Genomic DNA, 12,565 nt, shown 5'->3' with positions numbered 1-12,565 from the left:
TTACTAGATGCACCAGATTAAAGCATATTGACTGCTGGCAAGTGTTCTTTCCGGAAAAAAGCTAAGAACAGGTAAATGCATGAAACACAACTACTTCACTTCAGCATAAAGAATTGTGAAAACAAAATAACTAGAAGGGGCATCAACCTCCAACCAAAATTTGACAGTACAAATAAAGTGATTGGGGAAGATTTACTTATGAAAATACCCAGAAATATGGAAAAGTGTATGCTAAAAAATAGTATTATAACATGCTTAACCCCACAAAAAGGATTGAGTTATAATATATAATGCTATTTAACATCATTTTTGGGCAGATTAACATCATGTGGGGCAGATTTACTTACCAGGTCCTGTCGCGATTCAGCAGCGTGTTCTGTGTGGAGGATTCGGGTCTTCCAGCGATTCACTAAGGTAGTTCCCCCCATGTCCACTAGGTGTCGCTGCTGCGCTGAAGTTCGTTGGAGTTCACCGAAGTTCACCAAGCCGGGCCGTGTGCAGGTAAGCGCATGTCAAGCGACACTTTTTTTTTTTAAATGCGGCGGTTTTCCGAATCCTTTGGGTTTTCGTACAGCCATGCCCCCTGATTTCCATCACATGCACGCTGGTGCCGATGCGCCACTATCAGATCGCGGGCGCCAAAACCCCGGGGCAATTCAGGGAAAATCGGCGCAAAACGGAAATATTCGGGTAACCCGCCGGAAAAACGTGATTTGGGCCCTTAGTAAATGACCCCCATTATCTCTTGTTGACTTTTTGTAACAACCATTGCTGGCCACCGAAGGTGTATGAATCAAGCTGTTGGATTTCAAGAAGCCATTTCCTCATAAGGGATCTGCCATAAGAGGTGTTTTGTGTATTCATCTCTGCTCATTCCGAAAACATGCACAGTAAAGCAATCCCAGCATGCATGTGCATAAGTCAGGATAAATAGCAGCGTACCGAAGACTTAGGCCCTCAGGAGTCTGAGGGCTGCTCACCCCCGCCCCTCTCCATAGGGGTGTATGTACTACCTTTTCCCAGGGTATGAATCGGTACGGTGCAGCACGTGTGCCGCAGTGTATCGCTCCCGTAGGGCACTGTGGGGCCACTGCCGTCTATGGGGGACGTATATTGGCCGTATATATGACCTCATGCAGCAGTGTGAATGTAGCCTTACACAGTAAAACAGAACGATACAATGATTGTCCAGGCTAAACATTTTTTTACTGTCCATTTTATTTGTCCACCTTGTCCTCACAAAGTGACCCTTAGAAACCCTGAGAAGACATATTTGGAGTAGTGCTCCCATGTGGGTGACCCCCAGTAACTATACCCCTGAGGTTTATTTCACGGACAGGCCTGGGATACACAGAGACACGGCAGGGCTCGCTTCAGTGGTCACTTCTTGGGGGTTTTCTATTGTACTGGTACCTCAGGTGCACCCCAACACCAGCCTAGTGAAAAAGGAGCTCCAAAAGCTAAATTTTGCTTGTTCTATTCAGAGCCCTAATGTGTGCCCAACCTGTAGATTGACGCCATTTATTGGGTATTGACGTACCCAGGACAACCCATAGAATATTTGGGCTGTTTGTCTAAAGTGGGCACAATATATTTGGCACTAAAATGGCATATTTGCGAAAAAAAAAGGCAATTTTTACTCTGCACCGTTTACTTTGTATTAGATTTTGCCCAGCATGTTGGGGTTTTAAATGCTCATCACAACCCCAGATAAATTATTTCCAAAATGGTGTCACTTCTCAGAGGTTTCAATTGTACTGGTACCTCACGGGCTCTGCGAACATGACATGGCACTCCAGATCCAAACTCGTGAAAACAGAGGTCCAAAAGCATCTCGCTCCTTCCCTTTGTGTGCCAGGCCTGTCTATTATTGGCACATATGGGGGTATTGCCAAACTCGGGACAACTTGCAGAATGATTTTTGAGATGTTTGTCTAAAGTGACATTAGTTGGGCAGACATTTTTGAGATAAAAACACAATTTTTACTCACCATTACGCACCATTTACTACAACCATGCTCACTACAACCCCTAATAAATTCTTTGAAGGGTGTAGTTTCCTAAGTGGTGACATCATTGGGGGGTTTCTATTGTACTGTTACTTCAGGGACTCTTCAAGTACGATGTGGCATCACAAAACATTTGCTGCCAAAAACCCAATAGCACCAACTCTGTTTTGGACATCACGGCATGTGCGGCGAAATAGCAGTTGACATCCATACGTCAGGTATTGCCGTACTCTGAAGCAGGCCAAAAATGTGGGGATCTATATTTACCTCAAACTCCTTCGGAATGTGTCCATTTTAGGGCTAAATGAGAATAATCTTATACAGAAATTTAAGTTTCAACATTTCCAATCCATTTTTCTTTGCTTCCAGAGAAAGAATTAGAGTTAACAGAATGTTCAAGTGCGGATTTGAATAGGTTGAGAGGTTAGGTTCATAAAATGGTGTTACTTGTGGGTGTTTATAGTACATAAGCCTTTATAGGGCACTTCCTAACTAAATTGGTCACCAAAAATTTTGCATTTTTCAAATCTTTTATAAATCTGAGATGTTGCTACTAAAACTTTAAACCTGATCACAAAAAAAAAAAAAAAAGAAAAAGAACGAGAAACAAATAATGCAAATAGAACAGCACTGGCAAAAGGTTTCTACAAAAAAAAAATTGTGGTAAGACTTTGTCTAAAAAGAAGAGCATTTGAAACTTTTAGGAAAAATTTAAAAATGTTACATTTTTTTCAATTATTGAATTCTTACCCCAAAAAGAAGGGGCGAGAGAAACGATACTACTAACATAAACTACAATGTCTCACAAGAAAACAATCTCAAAATCGCTGGGATATGTTTAAGTGTTGAAAAGTTTTTTTTTTTAAAAAAAGGACCGACCCTTAACGTACAAACAAGCTACAGTTTCGCGATTTTTCCACAAAACTACATCATGTCCGACCTAGTGTAGTTTTGGTGGGCGGGGCACGACCGCCCACTGGATACATTCAGATGCTGAAATCTCTTGATGTACTGGCGGGATGGGTTCCCCTGCTGTGTGTGAGCGTCCCTTATTGAGCATCTAGTAATAGTTGCTTTTCATTCTTATGCTTAGATTAATTTTCTGTAGAACTGACCAGAGAATTGAGTCATACAATTTCCTAACACAAGAATACAGAAGTATCAGCACCTGTATGGAATGTTTTTCCGCTAATTTCCTCTGTAAGAAACAGTGAAGCAAACTAGAGTTACACCTTTAATAGTGAGAGAATTATTACAATTCTGATAGGATTTTGTGACATTTTTTTAAAGTGGTTATTATAACAAGTGACCCAATTCTGGTAAGACTTTTTGTCCTTTTTTTGGGGGGGGGGGGGGAAGGGGAGGAGGGGACAGGAAAATTGGGCCTTTTGGCATTTAACACCTCCACTGCTGTGGTAGTGGAATAAATTATGAGCAAATCAGTACTGCTCAATTTGACCCCCAATATGCCAAGTATTGCCCAGTGGGAAACCAGCATCGCATCACTCATCTGACAGAAGAGAGCCTGATCAAAACATTGGGTGCCAGAAGAAATGTCACCATTTCTTCTAAAATGTTGCTTGGAAACTATGGAGATAAAAAAATTGTAGGCATGGAAAACAGCATCAGCAGCAGCTATTAGAAGATGCAAGGAATTTAAAATGGTTGACATGTCCTCTCTAAAATAAATGTATCAAAAATCATAGTATTAAAAGTACAAAATAGAGAAAAAACCTATCCAGAAGCTCTTGGGATCATGTGTGTAAAGTTTTATCTTATATTACCTGGCATCAGAGTGTGGGGGTCCTGCTTGGCCAACCCCTCTCTACTCCTCCCCGTGCCTTATTATTCATGTCATGTGACCAGTGACAGTCTCAGGTCCTTTAGCCTCTTAATAGAAAACTGCACCCCATGTATGTATCTGACCACATGAAGTCACAGCTGCCTCCATGGATTTCTACTCCTCTTCATCCTCCATTGAGGCTGCGTTACCTTATGTGATCACATACCTGATATACAACTTGCTATTGTTAGAATGCCAAAGGACCTGCGATTATGTCACTGGTCACATGACATCAATGTAATACAAGGCACTGTGTAAAAAAAAATTAAAAAAAAAAAAAAAATGGATATAATATTTCCTATAAGTACATAGGGCATTATATGTCTGTAGTTAAATGTTAGGAGACAGTCCCCAAGTACAAGGAGGCAGGGCTGCGATTTGAAGAGATAGAGCTGTCAGTCAGAATAAGGGGCTGTGGTTCACTGCCAGCCTGGGAGAGAGGAGTCACAGACAGCAGACATGTGTCAGGGAAGTTAATTTGCATATCAAAACTCTCTGTAATTAAGGACACTGGCAGCTGATTTTAGGTGAAAGGAGTGTAACCAGCAGGTATTGTTTGTCAGGGGGGTAAAATCTTGGTGTCAGGTCTTCTTTAAAGAATATGGCTCCAATGTGGTTTTTTGTCAATTTCACCACATTTGGAATATTTTCCAGCTTCCCAATACACAGCCTGGAAGTAAAAAAAAAAATATGGCAACCAAGTACAATTTGTAATGAAGAAAACACTATATGGCAAAATAAAGCAAATGAAAAAGACCAATGGTGGCAAGGGTTAAAGTATGCCAGTATAAATGGACAGTGCAATAGCTCGTGGGGGTACAAAACCCACTGGGAACACCCACTTGCCAATTTATTAAATGTCTAGGAGCAACAGGGAAACAAAAGATACTTAATGTTATGGGGAATGAAGATGAGAGTTCAAATTCTAGTATACATTCCATTACAAGAAAAATCATAGCTGAATGTAGCAAATTATTAAAGGCAGAAATAAAATGCCACATCTGTCCACATCCGTGTCCAGCAGTACAGGTAAGGCATAATCACACCTGCGTTCAACATGGGTCTGTTCTCTTTCCAGATATGAAATATCAGAAAACGTAGCTCAGCAACCGGTATGTTTTTTTCCAAAGGAATCGTAATGGAAGTCAACAGGGAACAGAAGGTAAATAGAGACTTTCAAATCACCTTCAGGTCTAAGTTTTAGAAGAGTAACGGAAAGTAAGTGTGTAATGGAAACTACTGACACAGGTGTGAACGAAGCCTTAGCCCAATAAGACAAAACCGATAATTTAGGTTATGTTATCAGACAACTCACTGATGTAGTGTTATTTAATACATTTTGATGAACACGAATGCCAAATAAAAAGAGCACATACGCCAGTTATTTATTGATGTTCCCATGTATGTAGTATGAACACAATTGGTTTTATTTCCAAAATGGCAATTATCTTCATTTCTAGATTTTCATTTGTAGGAATTGGCAAACTCTTCCAAGAAAAGCCATATTTTCACGCAACTTATAAAGCCTTGATGAAATTGGTTATCTAGAGCAGTTGGGAGGCTACTCAGAACTGCTTAAAGGGGTATTCCTACAAATAAATATTATTGCTTGAATTATAAAAGTGTATACAATTTTACAATACACTTTTTGAATCAATTCCTCATTGTTTTCTAGATCTCTGCTTGCTGTCATTCTATAGGAAGCTTCTGTGTTACTTTCGGTGGACGGTGCACGGCTCGTTATAACACAGCGCTCCGATTATGCTGTATTTAATAACGTGCACCTGTGTGATCATGGTCAGATTTCTGTCCACTGGAAGAAACACAGAAGCTCCCTATACAATGACAGCAAGCAGAGATCTAGAAAACAGTGAGGAATTGATACACAAACTTTATTGGAAAACTAATAACTTTTTATAATACAAGCAATAAATTGTTGAAATGGGAATACCCATTTAAGTGTTCTGCAAAGACTCTAGGACACTATTATAATACACTTAGATGCTTGTCAATCCCATTTCATTAAAACTGCACGTGGATCAGAATGCAGTTTCTGTAGAAATGCATGCTATGTTACAGACATTATATACTGTATGTGTGAACCCAGTCATGCAAACTAAGTGCAGATTAGGGATAGAGTTCTACCACAAGTTTAAAAGGGAATCTTTACTTCTCACTCTTGTGTCATGTAAGAAATCTTACAAAGACTTTGATCTGCAAGCCAGAAGTCTTTTATGTTGCGGAACTCGTCATACAAAAAAAAAAAAAAAAAAAAACACTAAATGTATTCAGCTCTGAAACCAGAGAGAAAAAAAATATGGAATAAAAATATGTTCATGGTCCATTTTAACAGTTTTAATCCTAAAGAATACAGGGGAAATTGGATGCTGGAAGGTATTTCCATACATAATATATTCTAAGTTATAACCATCTTTAAAATGGCTGAACCAATAACTTCTTTATTATGGACACATATTCTTGGAATAAAGGCTACAAAAAGCAACAATGGAATTAAGCCAAACCCCCTCCTTAAAGAAAGTGGACATTGTGTAGCTCGATACGCTTGATAAGATTTCAATCTTTTGACTTATTTAGAACCTGTCAATTTCAGTGCATTAAATGGTTCAATGTTATGGTCCCACATGAGCAGGAATATTTAAGTTGTGTCCATTGATTCCAGGTTGGCAGATGAAGTATCTTTCTGAATACTTTCAAATATTGCGGCAAGTTCAGGATTGGAGCTGATCTGGGACTGGAATTCACTCATTAAGGGGCTCTTTTCCGCTTCCGGAATGGTTAAAAGTGCTGCCACTGCCCGCATTGCTGAGCGCTTTAGTTCATCTTGCTTTTCAAATTCTTGTTTCACAGAGTTTGCCTTCACCTGCAGATAAACCAAATGCATGCTCTAGTAAAACAGTTCAACATACTCAAACTCAAATATAATCCAAGTACACAGATATGCGATTTGGAAATGTATTCATACACCCGGCCAGTTTTCATTGCTTGTAAACGTTTTTTGCTGATGCTGCAGCCTTTATCAAATACAAAGGCCAGCAGGTAATGAGGATAGGCAGTAAGTGTGTGGTATAGTACTACTGTGCTCCAGAATGTAGCGCTACACCGAGGTGCCCACACACTTGCTGCCTTTCCTTATTACCTGCCGGCCTTTGTATTTAATAAAAAGGCTGCCGTGTCAGACGAAAACGTTCATAAGAAATGAAAACTGGCCATGTGTCTTAATGAATTTCTAAATTGCACATCAGTGTGCTTGGGTTATATTTATACACATTTTAACATACAAAACGAACCTGACAAACCAAGCTAAACACCGCAACCCATGGCAAGTATGGAGATGTGGGCCCCATTAGTAGACCATGGATCCTTCAGAATACTGCACGAAGGCATCTGACAGCTAAGGCCGCAGGCCTTAAATAACGTTTAAAAATTTAATTGTAGAACTTGTTACTTCAGAAAGGTTTAAAGGGGCCCCCCCCCCCCAAAAAAAAAAAAGTTAGGCCCTTTCCACAGGATAGGGCCTAACTTGCTGATATGTGAGGGTCTAAGTAATGAGACCCACAGAGAACCCGAGAACAGGGGATCCATTGTACCACAGCCGGACCCCTTCAGTACAATCTGTCAGCTCCATAGAGATGAACAGGGCAGCCCAGACATGCGCATCTTCCTCCGCTCATCTTGGGGAGCGACGAGGATACATTGGACCCCTCGTTCTAGTGATCTGAGTGGTTCTCATCACCGAGACCGCCACCGATCAGCAAGTTGTTTAGTGGGAAAACCCCGTTAAAGGCAGTAGTCTGGGATCAATCCATTTTTTATTATTGTCCCTAAACAAAACTAGCCTTAGTACTTAACTCTGGTCCAGAGCAGATTCTCTGGCATTGCAGGCCTCTGTTGGTATATGTGACGTAGGGTCCACAGCCCAACACAGGTCACAGGCTAACAAAGGCCTGTGGGTGGGAGTACTCTAACTTGACATCATAGCTTAGCCCATGTATACCACAAGAGCCCGGCAATTTATTTTTTGTGTGCGTTTAAAACACGCCACCTGGGTGCAATAATAAAAAAATCTTGATCCAGCCTCCATTGATTACATGTCCTAAGGGTCAGGTTGTTCAATTCCACATGTGAATTTAAATTTGAGGAAAGTCAGGTTGCTCCATGCACATTAGATGGTAGGCCACTTGGGTTTGGTTAACTTAAATGTACATTTGTATGATGGGCATGAACACCTTTGCCCTTTTCAAAATTTCTTCAAGTTTGTTTGTTAGTATCATATAGAAAATCAAGCATATTAATAATCTTCTGTTTACCTTAGGCATGTATTTTTAGATTCAATCCTTATTTAATTTTTCATACTAACTGCATAAAAGTCTATCTTTCCTGCAACCAGTGTCCCAAGAACGCAAATGCTCGAATGAAGATACTTTGAATAAAACTGTGTTGGTCGTTTGGAAAGTAACTCTGGAAAGTAACTTCCCAAAAGCAGACTAAAGCACTTCTTCTGTACATATTAGGAAAAGAAGCTTCTAAAAATCCCAAAGTAGATGGTTTATTGCAGTCAGGGATGGACTAAATAAGTACCAATAAAACTAATAGAAAGTCTCCCAACTCCACCAAGCATTATAATCTGCTGCTAGCAAGTTGTAGAAAAACACACCGATTTACAATATGCCTTTATTATTTATGTCTATTATGCCATTTCCAAGATATTCCTCATTTAATATGTACGGTAATGAGGTAGCTGGTCACCTGGGGCATCGCCTCAGCACCAAGAGCACTTGATATCCTTGCCTAAATCGCATTCCATGTCTTACAGTTTCATTTTGTTTCAACTATATTATTAGTATACAGAATAAAAACAAAATTTCTTAAATATCTCAACTGACAAAAATCATAAAAAGGTATTTTTAAAATTAGAGTACATTTCACTACAACAGGCTGTCGGCAGATTATAGCACTTGCAAAGAGGTTAGTTTCCCTTTAAACAGTGAACACCTTTAGAGCCTGGATAGCGCTGGTAATTTAAACCCAGGCTCATATATTTAGTTGGTCATCAGAAATAAAATGGACACAAAAAGTTACATACCTTTGTTGTACAGGTGGCCCGCAATGGTTCTACCAATCTATCCAGCCTCTGTAGTACTGCACTTGGACATAAGGTAGACAGTCTCACCAACATTAAAAACGTTAGCATCTAGAAAAAGGAAGAAACACAAAAGACTAAATTGACTGCATAAAAATAATTACATTCAGCAAAGTGTATGAAACAAAATACAAGTTGCAGTATACTTAAAGAGGTTAACAATAATGATACCTTAATGTCATAATGATCCTTTAAACCATCTTCCACATGGTTTAAGAATTCAAAGATGTCTAGTCTGTCCAGACAGCTGTCGAGCAGAGTGTACATGCACTCAAAAGCTGCTTTCCGGATATCAAGCCCATCATCTACAGTGTGTTTGAAAGGACCCATTTCCACCTGAAATGGACATGACATTCATAAACAAGCACATGAACAAGTACACTGGAAAATATACTTTAACAAGAGGATTTAAAAAAAAATCTGAATTTCTGACGCAGACCTCTCTTATCAGCTCTTTTCGGACTTTAGTTTCATTGTAAAGATGAGGAAGCACAGAATCAAGCAAGTCTCGGATTAATGATGGCTTGTTGTGTGCAGCGGAATTAAAGGTCACCAGGGCTACTCGTCTCACATTTAAGTCTGGATCTTCCAAGGTCTTCAAAAAGTCACCTGTTTCCAAAAATAAAAGATAAACAGACTTTGCATTAACATATGAACAAAGAAGGCAACCCGGTGTAAAATGCAGACACATGGGCATCATTTCTATTAGTTTCTGTGACTAGAAACTGGACTTTAGCTATAGATTAGGCTTACCAATGCAATTCTTCAGCAGCGGATCAATGGGCTGAGGATGATCAGAAATTGTAAACTTAACAGCGGTTACAACGGAGCTTCGTGCATAGGATGAACCTAAAAAAAATAAATATAAGAAATAAAGATTTAAAAACAAACTGTTTAATTCCCTGAATATCATCAAAACTTTTTTAACAATATTTCATTTAAAGCCTCAAATGCCAGTTAGGACTAGCTGAATTTCACAATCAAAATTAAAAGTTTTGCAGCTGCTTAATAGGTTAAAGCCCAGTTGCCTACTCACAAGTGATCCAATAAGCTCACTCTGTGCACTAGCAATACTAGGTTTGGTCCAGTACATCCCCCAAACCAATGGAGAGAGTTTCTCAGATCAAACTTGCTCGTGGGCAATGGGCTTTACCCTTAGCAGCAATACTCCTGTGGCCATTTCTATAATTTCATAAAGGCTGAGAATATTGCTTAAACAATAAAAGAGTAGCATTACGTTTCATGCACATCAATGCATTATACACACAGGCAGTCCCAGACTTCAGAACAACCAACATACAAATGGACCTCTGTCCACTGTCACCTCTGGATTTTGGTAATTTAAGGTACTTTAGCCCCAGGTTGCAGTGAACAGCCTGTAATCTGATCAACATTACTCCAGATAATATTTAAAAATAATAAAGTGCCTTGCAACACCCACTCACTCACAGCAAACCAGTAACGTCATGGGCGATTCTGAATAACTATGCGACACATACCTGCAGCCAAGTATCCTTTGAGCCGTGGCAAGAGGGTCTCTGGGTCGATCAATGTCAATTTGCCTAAGCATTCGGCAACGACATTCCTGGTTCCTTCCTCAGCACATTCACAGTGTTTAAGGAGTAAAGCCCAGATGTTTTCTACGTATGGCTTAAGGCCCACTACTGATGCTGAGCTTATGATTTCCTTAAGTGAATGAAGCAAAAGGTATTGCCTTTTGGGCTGACTAGTTATCTCTTGTAAGACAAATGGCAGATATTCTGGTAGGTTGCCTACACTGATGCTTCCAAGTGCATATGATGCTGCAGATTTTACTTCTTCACTAGGAGAGGAAAATGCTTCTAATATAACAGATTTGAGCTCTAGCTGTCCGCTGAGATCAATGTGATGTCCAACTTCCCCAAGAGAAAGCAAAGCCAGCAGCCGAATTGAATCTGTGGACCTAGAGTTTTTAACATCTTGGATAAACTGGCCAACGACAGCTGGCCCCTCTTTTGGACATGCCCGAGTAAGTGCCGCTACACATTTGGCAATAGAATAGTATGATTGCTTGTGGGTGAGAGCAGTGCTCTGGGCATACACTGGGCCTGTCAGCATCCGCAGTAAATCCATATAGCCCAGACTTACAGTTGATGTCACAACTAAGGCTTGGAAAAACTCTAACATTGCACTAAGAGCTCCTCCTTGAAGTAACGGTGACCTCACAAGCCCAATAAGTTCATTTAGGATTGACCCACTAATCTTCGACAGAGAGGATGGATAAACTTTAGCTAATGTTGTCAGAAAGCTTATTGCCATCTGAGACACATGCATATCACTTTCACTAATCAGAGGCGGAAGCTCGTCCAGCACTGCATCAATCATTGCTGCAGTCAGACTGTCACTATAATTTTTGATCAAGATATCTAATGCAGAAAGAGTGCCAAGTTTTAACGCCCTCTGATTCTTTCGGAGAAATGAGGCAAGGATGGGAACTCCTTCTCCCAGGATTGGTCTCAGATCTATCTTTAATGGAGATCCTGCTATCAGTGTTAGAGCTTTCACTGTAGTCAAACGAGTGATCTCATTCTTCAGTCTCTCAAGGAAAATTTGAAGTGTACTGGGAAGATCACTTCCCAAATTATCACCCAGACTACATATTATTTGACCCATGCAGGAGATTGCACGTTCCTTGACTTCTTGATCAATATCTGCTGCTTTTAACCTCTTGATTGTACATGTAAACAGATCTTTTATGTATGGGGTTGCATCAAAGGAAGAAGGCTGATCCAATGGTCTAATGACTTTCACAAGTTGCTGAGTAACTAAGAGGGCTTCAGATGTGATTTTGTAAAATGGATCTCCAACACAGATCACTACAGGTGCCACCAAGACCTGGACATGTGGGTGGAAGACTTGAGGTGAATGGTTGCAGAGTATTACATACAGACATGACAAAGCATCTATCTTCAGGTTAGAAGAACTTGACTTGTCATTTAATGAAAAGATAATTCCTGCAAGAAAAGAAAAGTATTGAGTAACCCTTTATATTCCACAAAGTTAAGTACAAGCTGTTTATTTTGTCAGTTTTTTCTGGCATATAAGCAGCTGGTGTCAGCTGATACACTGGTGCTGGCATCAAAGATGGCGGCACCCATATACTCCAAACAGTCCTGCATATGAGCTCCTCCATCTTTAATGGCCAATTGACAGCCCGGTGATGTGATAGTAGTGTGCCATTCGCTTGACACGACAATTGCAAGCCTTTTAAAGGCTCCCGTAGTTGTAATTAAGCATCCTGTATTACTGTCTTTCAGAGACAGACTGTCCCACAAGTCTGATAAAAATATTAACAGTTATTCCTAGCAGTGAACCCTGTAAGAGAAAATGGAACCCAATTGTCCAAATTTTGCCACTACTAAAAATTTGCATATTAAGTGATCCAAAGGTCATATAGTGTTCAAAATGGTATCAATTAAAACGTCATCCCAAATAATGACGCCTTTCAAAGATCTCCACATTGAAGTATGAAAAAAAAATTAAAAAAATTACAGTTGTCAAGAAGATAGCAAC

At 39.9% G+C, this 12,565-nt stretch overlaps 1 protein-coding gene across 1 annotated transcript in view; it reads right to left on the bottom strand.

Moving 5' to 3' along the window:
- Window positions 1-5,205: 5,205 nt before the first annotated feature.
- Window positions 5,206-12,565, bottom strand: part of CAND1 (cullin associated and neddylation dissociated 1) — a 22,539-nt gene continuing 15,179 nt past the window's right edge. The window contains exons 10-15 of the mRNA XM_072146662.1: window positions 10,513-12,006; window positions 9,767-9,862; window positions 9,453-9,622; window positions 9,185-9,349; window positions 8,957-9,064; window positions 5,206-6,733 (exon numbers count right to left, since the gene is read on the bottom strand). Of these exons, the coding sequence (XP_072002763.1) occupies window positions 6,509-6,733; window positions 8,957-9,064; window positions 9,185-9,349; window positions 9,453-9,622; window positions 9,767-9,862; window positions 10,513-12,006 (2,258 nt within the window). The 3' untranslated portion in view covers window positions 5,206-6,508. The remainder of the gene's footprint in view (window positions 6,734-8,956; window positions 9,065-9,184; window positions 9,350-9,452; window positions 9,623-9,766; window positions 9,863-10,512; window positions 12,007-12,565) is intronic.

This window comes from Engystomops pustulosus, chromosome 4, assembly GCF_040894005.1.
Source record: "Engystomops pustulosus chromosome 4, aEngPut4.maternal, whole genome shotgun sequence".
NCBI lineage: Eukaryota > Metazoa > Chordata > Amphibia > Anura > Leptodactylidae > Engystomops > Engystomops pustulosus.
The sequence above is the reverse complement of the archived record's forward strand: the minus strand, read 5'-3'. Positions and strand labels throughout refer to the sequence as shown.